Source organism: Molothrus aeneus, unplaced genomic scaffold, assembly GCF_037042795.1.
Source record: "Molothrus aeneus isolate 106 unplaced genomic scaffold, BPBGC_Maene_1.0 scaffold_43, whole genome shotgun sequence".
In the NCBI taxonomy this organism is placed as follows: domain Eukaryota; kingdom Metazoa; phylum Chordata; class Aves; order Passeriformes; family Icteridae; genus Molothrus; species Molothrus aeneus.
Window position 1 is genome coordinate 213,045 of NW_027099100.1, and position 18,659 is coordinate 231,703.

Consider the following 18,659-nt stretch of genomic DNA (forward strand, 5'->3'; position numbering starts at 1 on the left):
CATATTTCCCCCATTTTCCCCCAATATTTTCCCCTATTTCCCCCAATATTTACCCCCATATTTCGGCCTATTTACTCCATTTTCCCCACTGTTTCCCCAATATTTCCCCCTTTTCCCCCACTGTTTCCCCCAATATTTCCCCATATTTTCCCCCATATTTCCCCCCACATTTCCCCCATATTTACCCCATATTTACCCCATATTTTACCCCAATATTCCCCATATTTTCCCCAATATTTCCCCTATATTTTCCCCCATATTTCCCCCATTTTCTGCCAAATTCCCCCAATATTTCCCCAATATTTCCCCTTATTTCCCCCCATATTTCCCCGCACTGTTCCCCCATATTTCCCCATATTTCCCCAATATTTCCCCATATTTCCCCCAATAATCCCCCATATTTTCCCCCATATTTACCCACATATTTCCCCCCTATTTCCCCCCACTGTTCTTCCCATATTTCCCCCATATTTTCCCCTTTTCCCCCACTGTTTCCCCCAATATTTCCCCCACATTTTCCCCCATTCCCCCCCACATTTCCCCATATTTCCCCCAATATTTCCCCTATATTTTCCCCCCTATTTCCCCCATATTTCCCCCATTTTCCCCACTGTTTCCCCCAATATTTCCCCAATATTTCCCCAATATTTCCCCCATTTTCCCCCAATATTTCCCCCATATTTACCCCTTTTCCCCCAGTGTTTCCCCAATATTTCCCCATATTTTCCCCAATGTTTCCCCCCTATTTCCCCCCTTTTCCCCTCTGTTTCCCCTATATTCCCCCCATATTCCCCCATATTTTTCCCCATATTTACCCTCTTTCCCCACTGTTTCCCCCATATTTCCCCCAATATTTCCCCATATTTTCCCCACTTTTTCCCCCATATTTCCCCCCATATTTCCCCCATATTTCCCCCCATATTTTCCCCCACTGTTCCCCCCATATTTCCCCCATATTTCCCCCCATATTTTCCCCCACTGTTCCCCCCATATTTCCCCCATATTTACCCCTTTTCCCCACTGTTTCCCCCAATATTTCCCTCATATTTCCCCCAATATTTCCCCCATATTTCCCCCATATCTACCCCCATTTCCCCCCCATTTCCCCATATTTACCCCATATTTCCCCCATATTTCCCCCATTTTCCCCCAAGATTTCCCCTATTTTCCCCCAATATTTACCCCCATATTTCGGCCTATTTACTCCATTTTCCCCACTGTTTTCCCCAATATTTCCCCCATATTTTTCCCCATATTTACCCTCTTTTCCCACTGTTTCCCCCATATTTCCCCCAATATTTCCCCCACTGTTTTCCCCAATATTTCCCCCATGTTTTCCCCCAATATTCCCCGTGTTTCCCCCTTTTTCCCCACTGTTTCCCCCAATATTTCCCCCTTTTTCCCCACTGTTTCCCCCAATATTCCCCCCAATATTTACCCCATATTTCCCCCAATATTTCCCAATATTTTCCCCCAATATTTACCCCCATATTTTCCCCCATATTTTCCCCATTTCCCCCATATTTCCCCCATTTCCCCAATATTCCTCAATTTATTTACCCCTTTCACTCTTTCTTTTCCACCCAATTTTCCCCCTATTCCCCCATATTTCCCCAATATTTACCCCCATATTTCCCCCATATTTACTCCATTTTCCCCCACTTTTCTCCCCATATTCCCCCAATATTTCCCCTTATTTACCCCACTTTTCTCCACTGTTTCCCCATATTTTCCCACAATATTTCCCCCATATTTCCCCCCTATTTCCCCCCTATTTCCCCCCCATTTACCCCCTTTTCCCCACTGTTTCCCCCAATGTTTCTCCCATATTTCCCCCCTATTTCCCCCTTTTCCCCCCATATTTACTCCCAATATTCCCCCAATATTTACCCCATTTACCCCCATATTTTACCCCATTTTCCCCAATGTTTCCCCCATATTTCCCCCATTTTCCCTACTGTTTCCCCAATATTTTCCCCATATTTTCCCCCAATATTTCCCCCTATTTCCCCCCCTTTTCCCCACTGTTTCTTCCCCCATTTTCCCAATATTTCCCCCATATTTTCCCCCATATTTTCCCCCTTATTTCCCCCCAATATTTACCCCCACATTTCCCCCTATTTACTCCATTTTCCCCACTTTTTCTCCCCATATTTCCCCCCAATATTTCCCCTTATTTACCCCCTTTTCCCCACTGTTTCCCCCCATATTTTCCCCAATATTTCCCCAATATTTCCCCCCTGTTTCCCCATATTTTCCCAATGTTTCCCCCATATTTTCCCCCATATTTACCCCCCTTTTCCCCAATATTCCCCCCATATTCCCCCACATTTTCCCCCTATATTTACCCCCTTTTTCCCCACTGTTTCCCTCCAAATTCCCCCCGATATTTCCCCATATTTCCCCAATATTTCCCCATATTTACCCCCTTTTCTCCACTGTTTCCCCATGTTTTCCCCAATATTTCTCCCATATTTCCCCATATTTACCCCCTTTTCCCCAATATTTCCCCCATATTTCCCCCTTTTTCCCCACTGTTTTCCCCCAATATTCCCCCCAATATTTACCCCATATTTCCCCCCTTTTCCCCAATATTTCCCCCATATTTCCCCCATATTCCCCCTTTTTCCCACTGTTTCCCCAATATTCCCCCCAAATTTACCCCATATTTTCCCCCTATTTTCCCCCTATTTCCCCAATATTTCCCCCCTTTTCCCCACTGTTTCCCCTATATTCCCCCATATTTCCCACTCTTTTCCCCAATATTTCCCCCATATTTCCCCACTGTTTCCCCCATATTCCCCCCAATATTTCCCCAATATTTCCCCGCTGTTCCCCCCAATATTTACCCCATATTTTCCCCCCTATTTCCCCAATATTTCCCAATATTTTCCCCCAATATTTACCCCATATTTCCCCCTATTTCCCCATATTTCCCCCAATATTCCCCCCAATATTTCCCCCATATTTCCCCCAATATTTCCCAATATTTCCCCCCAATATTTCCAAATATTTTCCCCCAATATTTACCCCATATTTCCCCCAATATTTCCCAATATTTCCCCCAATATTTCCCAATATTTTCCCCCAATATTTACCCCATATTTCCCCCTATTTCCCCATATTTCCCCCAATATTCCCCCCAATATTTACCCCAAATTTCCCCCAATATTTCCCCCATATTTCCCCCAATATTTCCCAATATTTTCCCCCATATTTACCCCATATTTTCCCCTATATTTCCCCATATTTCCCCCATATTTTCCCCTATATTTCCCCATATTTCCCCCATATTTTCCCCTATATTTCCCCATATTTCCCCCATATTTACCCCATATTTCCCCCCCTATTTCCCCCCTATTTCCCCCAATATTCCCCTGTTTCCCCCAATGTTTCCAGACGGTTTCAGGAAGGTGGTGCACATCGAGCAGGGGGGGCTGGTGAAGCCGGACAAGGACGACACCGAATTCCAGCACCCGTTCTTCCTGCGGGGGCAGGAGCAGCTGCTGGAGAACATCAAGAGGAAAGTCACCAGTGTGAGTGCAGATTCCGGAAAGTTCCATAGAAACCAGGCAGGAAATGCTCCAAATCCCAATATTTGCCATAAAAACCAACCAGGATCCATTAAAAATTCAGAATTTGCCATAAAACCAGGGCAGGAGCAGCTGCTGGAGAACATCAAGAGGAAAGGCACCAGTGTGAGTGCAGATTCTGGAAATTTCCATTAAAACCAGGCAGGAAATGCTCAAAATCCCAATATTTGCCATTAGAAACAGGCAGGAAATGCTCAAAATCCCAATATTTCCATAAAAACCAACCAGGATCCATTAAAAATTCAGAATTTGCCATAAAAACCAGGCAGGAAATGCTCAAAATCCCAATATTTGCCATAAAAACCAACCAGGAAATGCTCAAAATCCCAATATTTGCCATAGAAACCAGCCTGGAGCTGGTAAAAATCCCAATATTTGCCATAAAAACCAGGCCAGGATCGATTAAAAATCACAGAATTTGCCCCAAAACTCAGCCAGGATTTGTTAAAAATTCAAGATTAAAAATTCAGAATTTTCCATAAAACCAGGCCAGGAGCAGCTGCTGGAGAGCACCGAGAGGAAAGGCACCAGTGGGAGTGCAGATTCTGGAAATTTCCATAGAAACCAGGCAGGAAATGCTCCAAATCCCAATATTTGCCATAAAAACCAACCAGGAAATGCTCAAAATCCCAATATTTGCCATAAAAACCAGGCAGGAAATGCTCAAAATCCCAATATTTGCCATAAAAACCAACCAGGAAATGCTCAAAATCCCAATATTTGCCATTAGAAACAGGCAGGAAATGCTCAAAATCCCAATATTTGCCATAGAAACCAGGCAGGAAATGCTCAAAATCCCAATATTTGCCATAAAAACCAGGCAGGAAATGCTCAAAATCCCAATATTTGCCATAAAAACCAACCAGGAATTGCTAAAAAATCCCAAAATTTGCCATAAAAACCAACCAGGATCCATTAAAAATTCAGAATTTTCCATAAAACCAGGCCAGGAGCAGCTGCTGGAGAACATCAAGAGGAAAGGCACCAGTGTGAGTGCAGATTCCAGAAATTTCCATAAAAACCAGGCAGGAAATGCTCCAAATCCTGGGATTTGCCATAAAAACCAACCAGGAAATGCTCAAAATCCCAATATTTGCCATAAAAACCAACCAGGAAATGCTCAAAATCCCAATATTTGCCATTAGAAACAGGCAGGAAATGCTCAAAATCCCAATATTTGCCATAAAAACCAGGCAGGAAATGCCCAAAATCCCAATATTTGCCATAAAAACCAGGCAGGAACTGCTCAAAATCCCAATATTTGCCATAAAAACCAACCAGGAAATGCTCAAAATCCCAATATTTGCCATTAGAAACAGGCAGGAAATGCTCAAAATCCCAATATTTGCCATAGAAACCAGGCCAGGATCCATTAAAAATTCAGAATTTGCCATAAAAACCAGGCAGGAAATGCTCAAAATCCCAAAATTTGCCATAGAAACCAGCCAGGAACTGCTCAAAATCCTGGGATTTGCCATAAAAACCAGCCAGGATCCATTAAAAATTCAGAATTTTCCATAAAAACCAGTTAGGAATTGCTAAAAATCCCAAAATTATCCATAAAAACCAGGCCAGGATCCATTAAAAATTCAGAATTTCCCATAAAAACCAGGCAGGAAATGCCCAAAATCCCAATATTTGCCATAAAAACCAACCAGGAAATGCTCAAAATCCCAATATTTGCCATAGAAACCAGGCCAGGATCCATTAAAAATTCAAGATTAAAAATTCAGAATTTGCCATAAAACCAGGCCAGGAGCAGCTGCTGGAGAGCACCGAGAGGAAAGGCACCAGTGGGAGTGCACATTCCGGAAAGTTCCATAAAAACCAGGCAGGAAATGCTCAAAATCCTAAAAATTTCCATAAAAACCAACCAGGAAATGCTCAAAATCCCAATATTTGCCATAGAAACCAACCTGGATCCATTAAAAATTCAGAATTTCCATAAAAACCAGGCCAGGATCCATTAAAAATCCCAGAATTTGCCCCAAAACTCAGCCAGGATTTGTTAAAAATTCAAGATTAAAAATTCAGAATTTTCCATAAAACCAACCAGGATCCATTCAAAATTCAGAATTTGCCATAGAAACCAGGCCAGGATCCATTAAAAAATCAGAATTTGTCATAAAACCCAGGCAGGAACTGCTCAAAATCCTGGGATTTGCCATAAAAACCAGGCCAGGATCCTTTAAAAATCCAAGATTAAAAGTTAAAATTAAAAATCCCAGAATTTGCCTCAAAAACCAGGCCAGGATCTGGTGAAAATTCAAGATTAAAAATCCCAGAATTTTCTATAAAAACCGGTTAGGAATTGCTAAAAATCCCAAAATTTGCCATAAAAACCAGGCCAGGATCCATTAAAAATTCAGAATTTCCATAAAAACCAGGCCAGGATCCATTAAAAATTCAGAATTTACCATAAAAAACCAACCAGGAAATGCTCAAAATCCCAATATTTGCCATAAAAACCAACCAGGAAATGCTCAAAATCCCGGGATTTGCCATAAAAACCAGGCCAGGATCCATTAAAAATCCCAGAATTTGCCCCAAAACTCAGCCAGGATCTGGTAAAAATTCAAGATTTAAAACCCCAGGATTTCCCATAAAAATCCAGTCAGGATCTGGGAAAAATTCAGGATCAAAAATTCCATAATTTTCCATTAAAACCAGCTGGGATCGGGTAAAAATTCAAGATTAAAAATTCCAGAATTTGCCTCAAAAACTCAGCCAGGATCTGGAAAAATTGAAGATTATTTTTAAAAAATAAAGATTGAAAATCCCAGAATTTCCCCCAAAAACCCAACCAGGATCTGGGAAAAATTGAAGATTCAAAATTCAGAATTTCCCATAAAAACCAACCAGGATTTGTTAAAAATTGAAGATAAAAAATCCCAGAATTTGCCCCAAACCCAGGAAGGATCCATTAAAAATTCAGAATTTCCCATAAAACCCAGCCAGGATCTGGGAAAAATTCAAGATTGAAAATTCAGAATTTTCCATAAAAACCCAGCCAGGATCTGGTAAAAATTCAAGATTTAAAATCCCAGAATTTGCCCCAAAACCAGGAAGGATCCATTAAAAATTCAGAATTTTCCATCAAAACCTGGCCAAGATCTTTGAAAAATTCAACATTAAAAATTCAGAATTTCCCCTAAAAACCCAACCAGGATCTGGGAAAAATTGAAGATTAAAAATTCAGAATTTTCCTTTAAAACCCAACCAGGATTCATTAAAAATCCCAGGATTTTCCATAAAAACCCAGCCAGGAGCTGGGAAAAATTCAAGATTAAAAATTCCAGATTAAAAATGGAGAATTTGCCCCAAAACTCAGCCGGGATCTGGGAAAAATTCAGAATTTTCCACAGAAATTCAGCCAGGAAAAAATATCACAAAAATTCTAAATAAAATTCCAAAGAAGTCTCAAAAATATTTTAAAAAAAACCCAAAAATTTAAAAAAAAATTCCCCCAAAATTCTAAAAAAAATCGCTCAAAATTTCTGAAAAAAAATCTTTAAAAATTCTGAAAAATATAAAAAATAAATGGAATAAAACTGAAAAAATGCCCTAAAAAATCGCAAAAAATTCCCTAAAAATGTAAAAAAAAAATTAAAAATTGGTTTTTTAAATTAAAAAAAAAATAATCCCAAAAAATCTTAAATAATAAAAAAAATCTTTAAAATGCCAAGAAATTCTAAATAAAATCCCTGAAAGAAGCAAAATAAATTAAGAAAATTTGTGAAAATCCCAAATAATTCTGAGAAAATTTAAAATTCTTCAAAAATTCTAAAATTATCCCCAAAGATTCTTTAAAATTAGAAAAAAATCCCCCAAAAATTCCTTAAATTTTGAAAGAGATCAGAAAAAATCCCCCCAAAAATCCTAAAAAAACTCCAAAAAATCTGAAAAAAATCCAAAAAAAATCGAAAAAATCCCCAAAAAAATCTGAAAAAAAATCGAAAAAAATCCCCCAAAAATCTGAAAAAATAAAAAAAAAATTCGAAAAAAATCCCCAAAAAATCTGAAAAAAGTCCAAAAAAAAAAAATCGAAAAAAATCCCCCAAAAAATCTGAAAAAAATCTAAAAAAAATCTAAAAAACTAAAAAAAAATTCGAAAAAAATCCCCAAAATCTGAAAAAAATAAAAAAAAATTCGAAAAAATCCCCAAAAATCTGAAAAAAAATTTTAAAAAAATTCGAAAAAAATCCCCCAAAAATCTGAAAAAAATAAAAAAAATCTAAAAAAATCCAAAAAAAATTCTAAAAAATCCCCAAAAAATCTGAAAAAAATTTTAAAAAATCTAAAAAAAATCCCCCAAAAAATCTGAAAAAAATTAAAAAAAAACTAAAAAAATTCGAAAAAAAATCCCCAAAAAATCTGAAAAAAATTTAAAAAAATCTAAAAAAAATCCAAAAAATTTCTAAAAAATCCCCCAAAAAATCTGAAAAAAATGTTTAAAAATTCGACAAAAATCCCCAAAAAATCTGAAAAAATAAAAAAAATCTAAAAAAAATCCCCAAAAAATCTGAAAAAATCCAAAAAATTCGAAAAAAATCCCCCAAAAAATCTGAAAAAAATTTAAAAAAATCTAAAAAAATCCAAAAAAAATCGAAAAAATCCCCAAAAAATCTGAAAAAAATAAAAAAAATCTAAAAAAATCCAAAAAATTCTAAAAAAAAATCCCCAAAAAATCTGAAAAAAAAAAAAATAATCTAAAAAAATCCAAAAAAATTCGAAAATAATCCCAAAAAAATCTGAAAAAATAAAAAAAAAAAATTCTAAAAAAATCCCCCAAAAAATCTGAAAAAAATCCAAAAAAATTCGAAAAAATCCCCAAAAAATCTGAAAAAATAAAAAAAAAATCGAAAAAAATCCAAAAAATTTGGAAAAAAAAAATCCCAAAAAAATCTGAAAAAAAAATCTAAAAAAATCCCCCAAAAATCTGAAAAAATAAAAAAAACCTAAAAAAATCCCAAAAATTCGAAAAAAATCCCCAAAAAATCCGCCCAGAAATGTAAAGAAATCCCTAAAATTTTTCAAAAACTTCTCCAAAAAAATTCTTTCAAAATTCCAGACAAATCCCTAAAAATTTTAAAAAATCCAAAAAAATTCCTCAAAATTATTTTTAAATCCCCCCAAATTAAAAAGAAATTTTAAAAAGAATCCCCCAAAAATCCTTCAAACATAGAAAAAAAATCTTTAAAAAATTCTAAAAAAAAAGAAAAAAAATTTTAAAATTCTGCAAAAAATTTTGAAAAAAATCCCCAAAAATTTGTGTAAAAATTGGAAAAAAATCCCCAAAAATCCCCCCCAAAAATTCTAAAAAATGGGAAAAAAAATCTGAAAAAAAATCTGAAAAAATGCCAAAAAATTCCCCAAAAAATTTCAAAAAATTCCCCAAAAAATGCCAAAAAATTCCCCCAAAATTGCCAAAAAATTCCCCAAAAAAGTCTTTAAAATATCCCCCAAAAAAACTTTCTAAAAATTAAAAAAATTCTACAAAAATCCCCCAAAATTATGATCGAATCCACCAAAAATTCCCCAAAAAATTCTTTCAAATCCTTTTAAATTCCCAAATAGTCCCAAATACTCTGGGAAAATTCAGGGAAAATAAAGAAAAAAAATGGAAAAAATCAGGAAAAAATCGAGGAAATATTTGGGGAAGAAATCCCAAAAAAATTCAAAAAAATTCTGTAAAAATGTTGAAAAAATCCCCAAAAATTTATTTAAAAATTGGAAAAAAAAAACCAAAAAAATTCTGGAAAAAAACCCCAAAAAATCTTTCCCCAAAAGTTCTAAAAAACTTTAAAAAAATCTGAAAAAAATTTAAAAATTCCCCAAAAAATCCCCTCAAAAGGTCAAGAAATCCCCAAAAATTTCTCCAAAAATTTCTTTTAAAATCCCCAAAAATATCTTTTAAAAATCCCCCAAAATTGTGATAAAATCCACCAAAAATTCCCCAAAAATTCTTTCAAATCCTTTTAAATTCCCAAAAATCCCAAATACTCGGGGAAAATTCTGGAAAAATAAAGAAAAAAAAATTGGGAAAAATTGAGGAAAAATTTGGGGAAGAAATCCCCAAAAAATTCTGCAAAAATATTGAAAAAATCGCCAAAAATTCGTTTAAAAATTGGAAAAATAATTCCCAAAAAATTCGGGAAAAATCCCCAAAAAATCCCTCCAGAAAATTCGAAAAAAAAAATTTTAAAAATCTGAAAAAAATTTTAAAAAATCCAAAAATTTCCCCCAAAAATTTCTCCAAAAATTCATTTAAAATCCCCCAAAAAATCGCTAAAAATCAAAAAAAAATTAAGAAAAATTCCTCCAAAATTATGATAAAAGCCACAAAAAATTCCAAAAAATTTTTAAAAAGTATCCCCCAAAATTAAAAAGATATTTTAAAAAAAACCCCAAAAAATCCCTAAAATAGAGGAAAAAATTCAAAAAAAATCAAAATAGAATCTAAAAAAATCAAAATAAAATCTACAAAAATAAAAATATTCCTTAAAAATCAAAAAAAAATTCCCCAAAAAATAAAAAAATTCTACAAAAAATCAAAATAAATTTTTAAAAATGCCAAAAAATCCCCCCCAAAATGTAAAGAAATCCCTAAAAAATTCTTTTAAAATCCAGAAAAGTTCTAAAAAAATCCCCCAAAATGATGAAATCCACCAAAAATTCCCCTGAAATTCTGAAAAAAATCTTAAAAAATTTCCCCCAAAATTAAAAAGAATTAAAAAAAACCCCAAAAAAATCCCTAAAATATAGAAAAAAAATTATAAAAAAATCAAAATAAAATTTTTTAAAAATCGGAAAAAATTCTTAAAATAATAAAAAAATGCAAAAATATTCTTAAAAAATAAAAAAATCCTAAAAAAAAATCAAAAAATTCTTTAAAAATTACAAAAAAATCTTTTAAGAATCCAGAAAAATCCATTAAAAATCCCCAAAAAAGCTGAAAAAATTCCCAAAAAAATCCTTTGAAGTTCCCCAAAAGTCCCAAATACCTGGAAAAATTCAGGAGAAATAAAGAAAAAAAGCTGAAAAAACTCTTTAGAAATCAGAAAAAATTCAAAAAAAATCAGAAAAAATTCAAAAAAAAAAAATCAGGAAAAAATAGGAAAAAAATAGGAAAAAAATCAGAAAAAAATCAGAAAAAATAGGAAAAAAAACAGAAAAAAAATGGAAAAAATCAGAAAAAAATCAGACAAAAAAATCAGAAAAAAAATGGAAAAAATCAGAAAAAAATCAGAAAAAATTCAGAAAAAATCAGAAAAAAATAGGAAAAAAATAGGAAAAAAATCAGAAAAAATGGAAAAAATCAGAAAAAATTCAGAAAAGAATCAGAAAAAAATAGGGAAAAAATCAGAAAAAATTCAGAAAAAATTCAGAAAAAAATCAGAAAAAAATCAGAAAAAATAGGAAAAAAATCAGAAAAAATGGAAAAAAATCAGAAAAAAATCAGAAAAAATTCAGAAAAAATCAGGAAAAAAATCAGGAAAAATATCAGAAAAAAAATGGAAAAAAAATCATGAAAAAATCAGAAAAAAATTCAAAAAAATCAGAAAAAAATTCTGAAAAAATTCAGAAAAAATCAGAAAAAAATAGGAAAAAAATGGAAAAAAATCAGAAAAAATTCAGAAAAAATCAGAAAAAAATTCAGAAAAAAATCGGAAAAAATTCCAAAAAAATTCCAAAAAATTCCTGACCATTTCCCACATCCTAAATTCCCATTTTTGGTGATTTTTCCCCATTTTTCTCATTTTTTCCCCAGGTTTCCTCGCTGAAGGGGAGGAGCTGCAGCAGGGCAGCCATGGGGGCACAACAACCCCAAAGATTCCAAAAAAGAAATCAAACATTGCAAAAAATCCCCCAAAAATGCTGAAAAAAACCCCAAAATTCTTTAAAACTCCCCCAAAAATTCTAAAAAAAAAAATCAGGAAAAAATCCCAAAAATTCGGAAAAAAATCCCCAAAATTTAGGAAAAAAATCCCGAAATTTCGGAAAAAAATCCCAAAAATTCGGGAAAAAAATCCCCAAAATTCAGGAAAAAAATCCTTAAAATTCTCCCAAAAAATCTGAAAATAATGAAAAAAATTTCTAAAAAAATCTCCAAAAATCTGAAAAGAAAATGTAAAGAAATCCCAAAAAAAATTCAAAAAAATCTGGAAAAAATTCTTTAAAAATCCCCAAAAAATTCTTTAAAAATTCCAGACAAATCCCTAAAAAGTCTAAAAAAATGCAGCAAAATTAAAAACAAAAAAGCAAACAAAAAACCTCAAAAACCCTTAAAATATTTGAAAAATTCCTGAAAAAAATACAGCAAAATTCGAAAAAAATTCATTAAAAAATCAAAAATTCCCAAAAAAAAAAAAAACAAAGCCAAAATTCCCTGAAAAGCTGTAAAAATTCCAAAAAAATTCCTTTGAAATTCCCCAAAATTCCCTGGGAAAATTCAGGGAAAATAAAGAAAAAACCCTTTAAAAATCAGTAAAAAAATCGGAAAAAAATAAAAAAAAATCAGAAAAAAATTCAGAAAAAATTCAGAAAAAATTCAGAAAAAATCAGAAAAAATTCAGAAAAAAAAATCGGAAAAAAATCGGAAAAAAATTCCAAAAAAATTCAAAAAAATTCCTGAACATTTCCCACACCCTAAATTCCCATTTTTGGTGTTTTTTCCCCATTTTTGCCCTCAGGTGTCGTTGCTGAAGGGGGAGGAGCTGCGGGTGCGGCTGCAGCCATGGGGGAACAAAAAATCCCAAAATTCCCTAAAAAGCTGAAAAAATTCCCAAATAATCCTTTGAAATTCCCCAAAAGTCCCAAATACTGGAAAAATTCAGGAGAAATAAAGAAAAAATTCTGAAAAAACCCTTTAAAAAATCAGAAAAAAATCGGGGAAAAAAGCAGTAAAAATTCAGAAAAAATTCAGAAAAAAATTCAGAAAAAAATCAGAAAAAAATCGGAAAAAATTTCAAAAAAATTCCAAAAAATTCCTGAACGTTTCCCACACCCTAATTTCCCATTTTTGGTGTTTTTTCCCCATTTTTGCCCTCAGGTGTCGTCGCTGAAGGGGAGGAGCTGCGGGTGCGGCTGCAGCCATGGGGGCACAAAAAACCCCAAAAATCCCCAAATTCCCTGAAAAGCTGAAAAAATTCCCAAAAAATCCTTTGAAATTCCCCAAAAGTCCCAAATAGCCTGGAAAAATTCAGGAGAAATAAAGAAAAAAAGCTGAAAAAACTCTTTAGAAATCAGAAAAAAATTGGGGAAAAATCAGAAAAAAATGAGAAAAAATCAGAAAAAATTCAGAAAAAAAATCGGAAAAAATTCCAAAAAAATTCCAAAAAAATTCAAAAAAATTCCTGAACGTTTCCCACACCCTAAATTCCCATTTTTGGTGTTTTTTCCCCATTTTTGCCCTCAGGTGTCGTTGCTGAAGGGGGAGGAGCTGCGGGTGCGGCTGCAGCCATGGGGGCACAAAAAATCCCAAAATTCCCTAAAAAGCTGTAAAAATTCCCAAATAATCCTTTGAAATTCCCCAAAAGTCCCAAATACTGGAAAAATTCAGGAGAAATAAAGAAAAAATTCTGAAAAAACCCTTTAAAAAATCAGAAAAAAATCGGGGAAAAAAGCAGTAAAAATTCAGAAAAAATCAGAAAAAATTCAGAAAAAAAATCGGAAAAAAATCGGAAAAAATTCCAAAAAATTCCTGAACGTTTCCCACATCCTAAATTGCCATTTTTTGTGATTTTTCCCCCATTTTTGCCCTCAGGTGTCGTCACTGAAGGGGAGGAGGTGCGCGTGCAGCTGCAGCCATGGGGGCACAAAAAATCCCAAAAACCCCAAATTCCCTGAAAAGTTATGAAAATTCAAATAAAAATCCTTTGAAATTCCCCAAAAGTCCCAAATAGCCTGGAAAATTCAGGAGAAATAAAGAAAAAAAGCTGAAAAAACTCTTTAGAAATCAGAAAAAAATTGGGGAAAAATCAGAAAAAAATGAGAAAAAATCAGAAAAAATTCAGAAAAAAATCAGAAAAAAATCGGAAAAAAAATTCAAAAAAATTCCAAAAAATTCCTGAACGTTTCCCACACCCTAATTTCCCATTTTTGGTGTTTTTTTCCCCATTTTTGCCCTCAGGTGTCGTCGCTGAAGGGGAGGAGGTGCGGGTGCAGCTGCAGCCATGGGGGCACAAAAAATCCCAAAATTCCTGAAAAGCTGAAAAAATTCCCAAAATATCGTTTGAAATTCCCCAAAAGTCCCAATTAGCCTGGAAAAATTCAGGAGAAATAAAGAAAAAAAGCTGAAAAAACTCTTTAAAAATCAGAAAAAAATTGGGGAAAAAAGCAGCAAAAATTCAGAAAAAATCAGAAAAAATTCAGAAAAAAATCAGAAAAAAATTGGAAAAAAAATTCAAAAAAATTCCGAAAAATTCCTGAACGTTTCCCACACCCTAATTTCCCATTTTTGGTGTTTTTTTCCCCATTTTTCCCTCAGGTGTCGGCGCTGAAGGGGGAGGAGGTGCGGGTGCGGCAGGACAGCGTGGCGCGGCTGCTGGCCGACATGCAGGCCATGAGGGGCAAACAGGACAGCCTGGACTCACGGCTGCTGGCCATGAAACAGTGAGGAAAAGTGGGAATAAAAACTGGGAATGAGCTCAGAAATCTGGGAATAAACAGCCAGAAATGTGGGAATGAATCTGGGGGAAAATCCAGGGATAAATGTGGGGATAAATCTGGGAATGTGGCAATGGGAATGTGGCAATGGCGGCCAGCAGGACAGGCTGCACTCACGGCTGCTGGCCAGGAAACTGTGAGGAAAATGGGAATAAAAACTGGGAATGAGCTCAGAAATCTGGGAACAAACAGCCAGAAATGTGGGAATGAATCTGGGAATAAATCCAGGAATAAATCTGGGAATAAATGTGGGAATGTGGCAATGGCGGCCAGCAGGACAGACTGCACTCACGGCTGCTGGCCAGGAAACTGTGAGGAAAATGGGAATAAAAACTGGGAATAAAGCTGGGAATGAGCTCAGAAATCTGGGAATAAACACCCAGAAATGTGGGAGTAAATCTGGGGAAAAATCCAGGAATAAATCCAGAGTAGTTCTGGGAATAAATGTGGGAATGTGGCAATGGCGGCCAGCAGGACAGGCTGCACTCACGGCTGCTGGCCAGGAAACTGTGAGGAAAAAAAGTGGGAATAAAAACTGGGAATGAGCTCAGAAATCTGGGAATAAATAGCCAGAAATGTGGGAATGAATCCAGGAATAAATCCGGGGATAAATCTGGGGATAAATCTGGGTATGGCAATGGGAATGTGGCAATGGCAGCCAGCAGGACAGGCTGCACTCACGGCTGCTGGCCTGGAAAATGTGAGGAAAATGGGAATAAAAACTGGGAATGAGCTCAGAAATCTGGGAATAAACAGCCAGGAATGTGGGAATAAATCTGGGAAAAAATCCAGGAATAAATCCAGAGCAGTTCTGGGAATAAATGTGGGAATGTGGCAATGGCGGCCAGCAGGACAGGCTGCACTCACGGCTGCTGGCCAGGAAACTGAGGAAAAGTGGGAATAAAAACTGGGAATAAAGCTGGGAATGACCTCAAAAAACTGGGAATAAACACCCAGGAAATTGGGAATAAATCTGGGAATAAATCCAGGAATAAATGTGGGGATAAATCTGGGTATGGCAATGGGAATGTGGCAATGGCGGCCGGCAGGACAGGCTGCACTCACGGCTGCTGGCCAGGAAACTGTGAGGAAAAATAGTGGGAATAAAAAGTGGGAATGAGCTCAGAAATCTGGGAATAAACACCCAGGAAATTGGGAATAAATCTGGGAATAAAATCCAGGAATAAATGTGGGAATGTGGCAATGGCGGCCAGCAGGACAGGCTGCACTCACGGCTGCTGGCCAGGAAACTGTGAGGAAAAGTGGGAATAAAAACTGGGAATAAAGCTGGGAATGACCTCAGAAATCTGGGAATCAACACCCAGAAATGTGGGAATGAATCTGGGAATAAATCCAGGAATAAATCTGGGAATAAATCCGGGAATAAATCTGGGAATGTGGCAATGGCAGCAATGGCAACTCACGGCTGCTGGCCATGAAACAGTGAGCAAAAGTGGGAATAAAAACTGGGAATAAAGCTGGGAATAAGCTCAGAAAACTGGGAATAAACAGCCAGGAAATTGGGAATATATCTGGGAATAAATCCAGGAATAAGTCTGGGAATCCAGGAGTAAACAGCCAGGAATCTGGGAATGGAATCTGGGAATGGGGGAATGGATTCCTAGAATTGGGAATGGAATCTGGGAATGGGGGAATGGATTCCTAGAATTAGGAATGGATTCTGGGAATCGGGAAAGGAATCAGGGAATAAACCCTGGGAATAAACCCTGGGAATCTGGGAATGGAATTCAGGAATAAACTCTGGGAATGTGGGAATGGAATTCGGGAATAAAACATGGGAATAAACCCTGGGAATAAACCTTGGGAATCTGGGAATGGAATCCAGGAATAACTCCCAGGGAATTGGCAATGAAGCCTGGAAAGGAAATCTGGGAATAAGAATTGGGAATAAAAATGGGGAAGAGGGAATGAAATCTGGGAATCAATGCCAGAAAATGTGGGAATAAATGCCAAAAATCCGGGAATGAAACCTGGGAATAAACACAGGAATCTGGGAATAAAAAATGGGAATAAATCAAGGGAATAAGGGCTGAGAATGGGGAATGAAACCTGGGAATAATGACCCCAAATCCTGCATTTCCCAGACCCCAAATCCTGCATTTCCCAGACCCCAAATCCTGCATTTCCCTGACCCCAAATCCTGCATTTCCCTGACCCCAAATCCTGCATTTCCCTGTGCTGACCCCAAATCCTGCATTTCCCTGTGCTGACCCCAAATCCTGCATTTCCCTGTGCTGACCCCAAATCCTGCATTTCCCAGACCCCAAATCCTGCATTTCCCTTTCCCTGACCCCAAATCCTGCATTTCCCTTTCTCTGACCCCAAATCCGGCATTTCCCTGACCCCAAATCCTGCATTTCCCTGACCCCAAATCCTGCATTTCCCTTTCCCTGACCCCAAATCCTGCATTTCCCTGACCCCAAATCCTGCATTTCCCAGACCCCAAATCCTGCATTTCCCTGTGCTGACCCCAAATCCTGCATTTCCCTTTCTCTGACCCCAAATCCTGCATTTCCCTGACCCCAAATCCTGCATTTCCCTTTCCCTGACCCCAAATCCTGCATTTCCCTGTGCTGACCCCAAATCCTGCATTTCCCTGACCCCAAATCCTGCATTTCCCTGACCCCAAATCCTGCATTTCCCTGTGCTGACCCCAAATCCTGCATTTCCCAGACCCCAAATCCTGCATTTCCCAGACCCCAAATCCTGCATTTCCCTGTGCTGACCCCAAATCCTGCATTTCCCTGACCCCAAATCCTGCATTTCCCCGTGCTGACCCCAAATCCTGCATTTCCCTGACCCCAAATCCTGCATTTCCCTGACCCCAAATCCTGCATTTCCCATTCCCTGACCCCAAATCCTGCATTTCCCTGACCCCAAATCCTGCATTTCCCTGACCCCAAATCCTGCATTTCCCTGTGCTGACCCCAAATCCTGCATTTCCCTTTCTCTGACCCCAAATCCTGCATTTCCCTGACCCCAAATCCTGCATTTCCCTTTCCCTGACCCCAAATCCTGCATTTCCCTGTGCTGACCCCAAATCCTGCATTTCCCTTTCCCTGACCCCAAATCCTGCATTTCCCTGACCCCAAATCCTGCATTTCCCTGACCCCAAATCCTGCATTTCCCTGTGCTGACCCCAAATCCTGCATTTCCCAGACCCCAAATCCTGCATTTCCCAGACCCCAAATCCTGCATTTCCCTGTGCTGACCCCAAATCCTGCATTTCCCAGACCCCAAATCCTGCATTTCCCTGACCCCAAATCCTGCATTTCCCTGACCCCAAATCCTGCATTTCCCTTTCCCTGACCCCAAATCCTGCATTTCCCTGACCCCAAATCCTGCATTTCCCATTCCCTGACCCCAAATCCTGCATTTCCCTGATCCCAAATCCTGCATTTCCCTTTCCCTGACCCCAAATCCGGCATTTCCCTGACCCCAAATCCTGCATTTCCCTGACCCCAAATCCTGCATTTTCCCTGTCCCTGACCCCAAATCCTCCTGTCCCCCCCTCGTATCCCAAATCCCTTTTTGGGATCAGCTGCCGAGCGGGCCCATCCCACAACCCCTGGGGATCGGCGGCTCCGCCGTTCCCGTAACGACCCCGTGGGGAAATCCCATAAAATCCCAATAAAATCCCATAAATCCTTTAATTGCCTCCCTGTCCCGGCAGCGATCCCAAAAATCCCTTTGGGGTTTTTTGCCAGCTGCTCCCGCCCCGTTCCTTTATTCCCTGTTCCTCATCCATGTCCGGCTCAGCTGCGATCCCAATCCCGAAATTCCCCCGGGGTTTGGGGTGGGCTCGGGGCTCAGCTGCGATCCCAATCCCGAAATTCCCCCGGGGTTTGGGGTGGGCTCGGGGCTCAGCTGCGATCCCAATCCCGAAATTCCCCCGGGGTTTGGGGTGGGCTCGGGGCTCAGCTGCGATCCCAATCCCGAAATTCCCCCGGGGTTTGGGGTGGTTCCGTTCCCGTTTTCCCCAGGTTTTTTCCCGGGTTTTTTTGGGGTTTTGCCGTGTCCCGGGGCCGGGGGCAGGTGTGGGGATGGGTTTGGGATTAATTGGGAATTCTGACCCCAAATCCCAGCGGGGCAATGGGGCGGCAGCTGCGCAGCGGGGACAGGGAAATATGGGAATATGGGATGTATGGGAGAAATGGGGGATATGGGAATTGCTGGATATAGGGATAAACGGGATATGTGGGAAAAATGGGATATATGGGAATAGTGGGAAAATGCAGTATGGGATATGTGGGATAAATGGGATATATGGGATATTTGGGAATAGGGGATAAACGGGATAGACTGGAAAAATTGGATATATGGGATAGGTGGGAATATGGGAAAAGTAGGATAAATGGGATAAATGGGAAAAGTGGG

General features: G+C 37.7%; 1 protein-coding gene across 4 annotated transcripts in view; it reads left to right on the top strand.

The window, feature by feature from the left end:
- The window catches only part of HSF1 (heat shock transcription factor 1), a 66,253-nt gene that overhangs the window by 18,464 nt on the left and 29,130 nt on the right, over positions 1 to 18,659 (top strand). For all 4 annotated transcript variants that reach the window (XM_066571363.1, XM_066571364.1, XM_066571362.1 and 1 more), the window contains 2 exons: positions 3,400 to 3,536; positions 14,083 to 14,207. In XM_066571363.1, the coding sequence (XP_066427460.1) occupies positions 3,400 to 3,536; positions 14,083 to 14,207 (262 nt within the window). The remainder of the gene's footprint in view (positions 1 to 3,399; positions 3,537 to 14,082; positions 14,208 to 18,659) is intronic.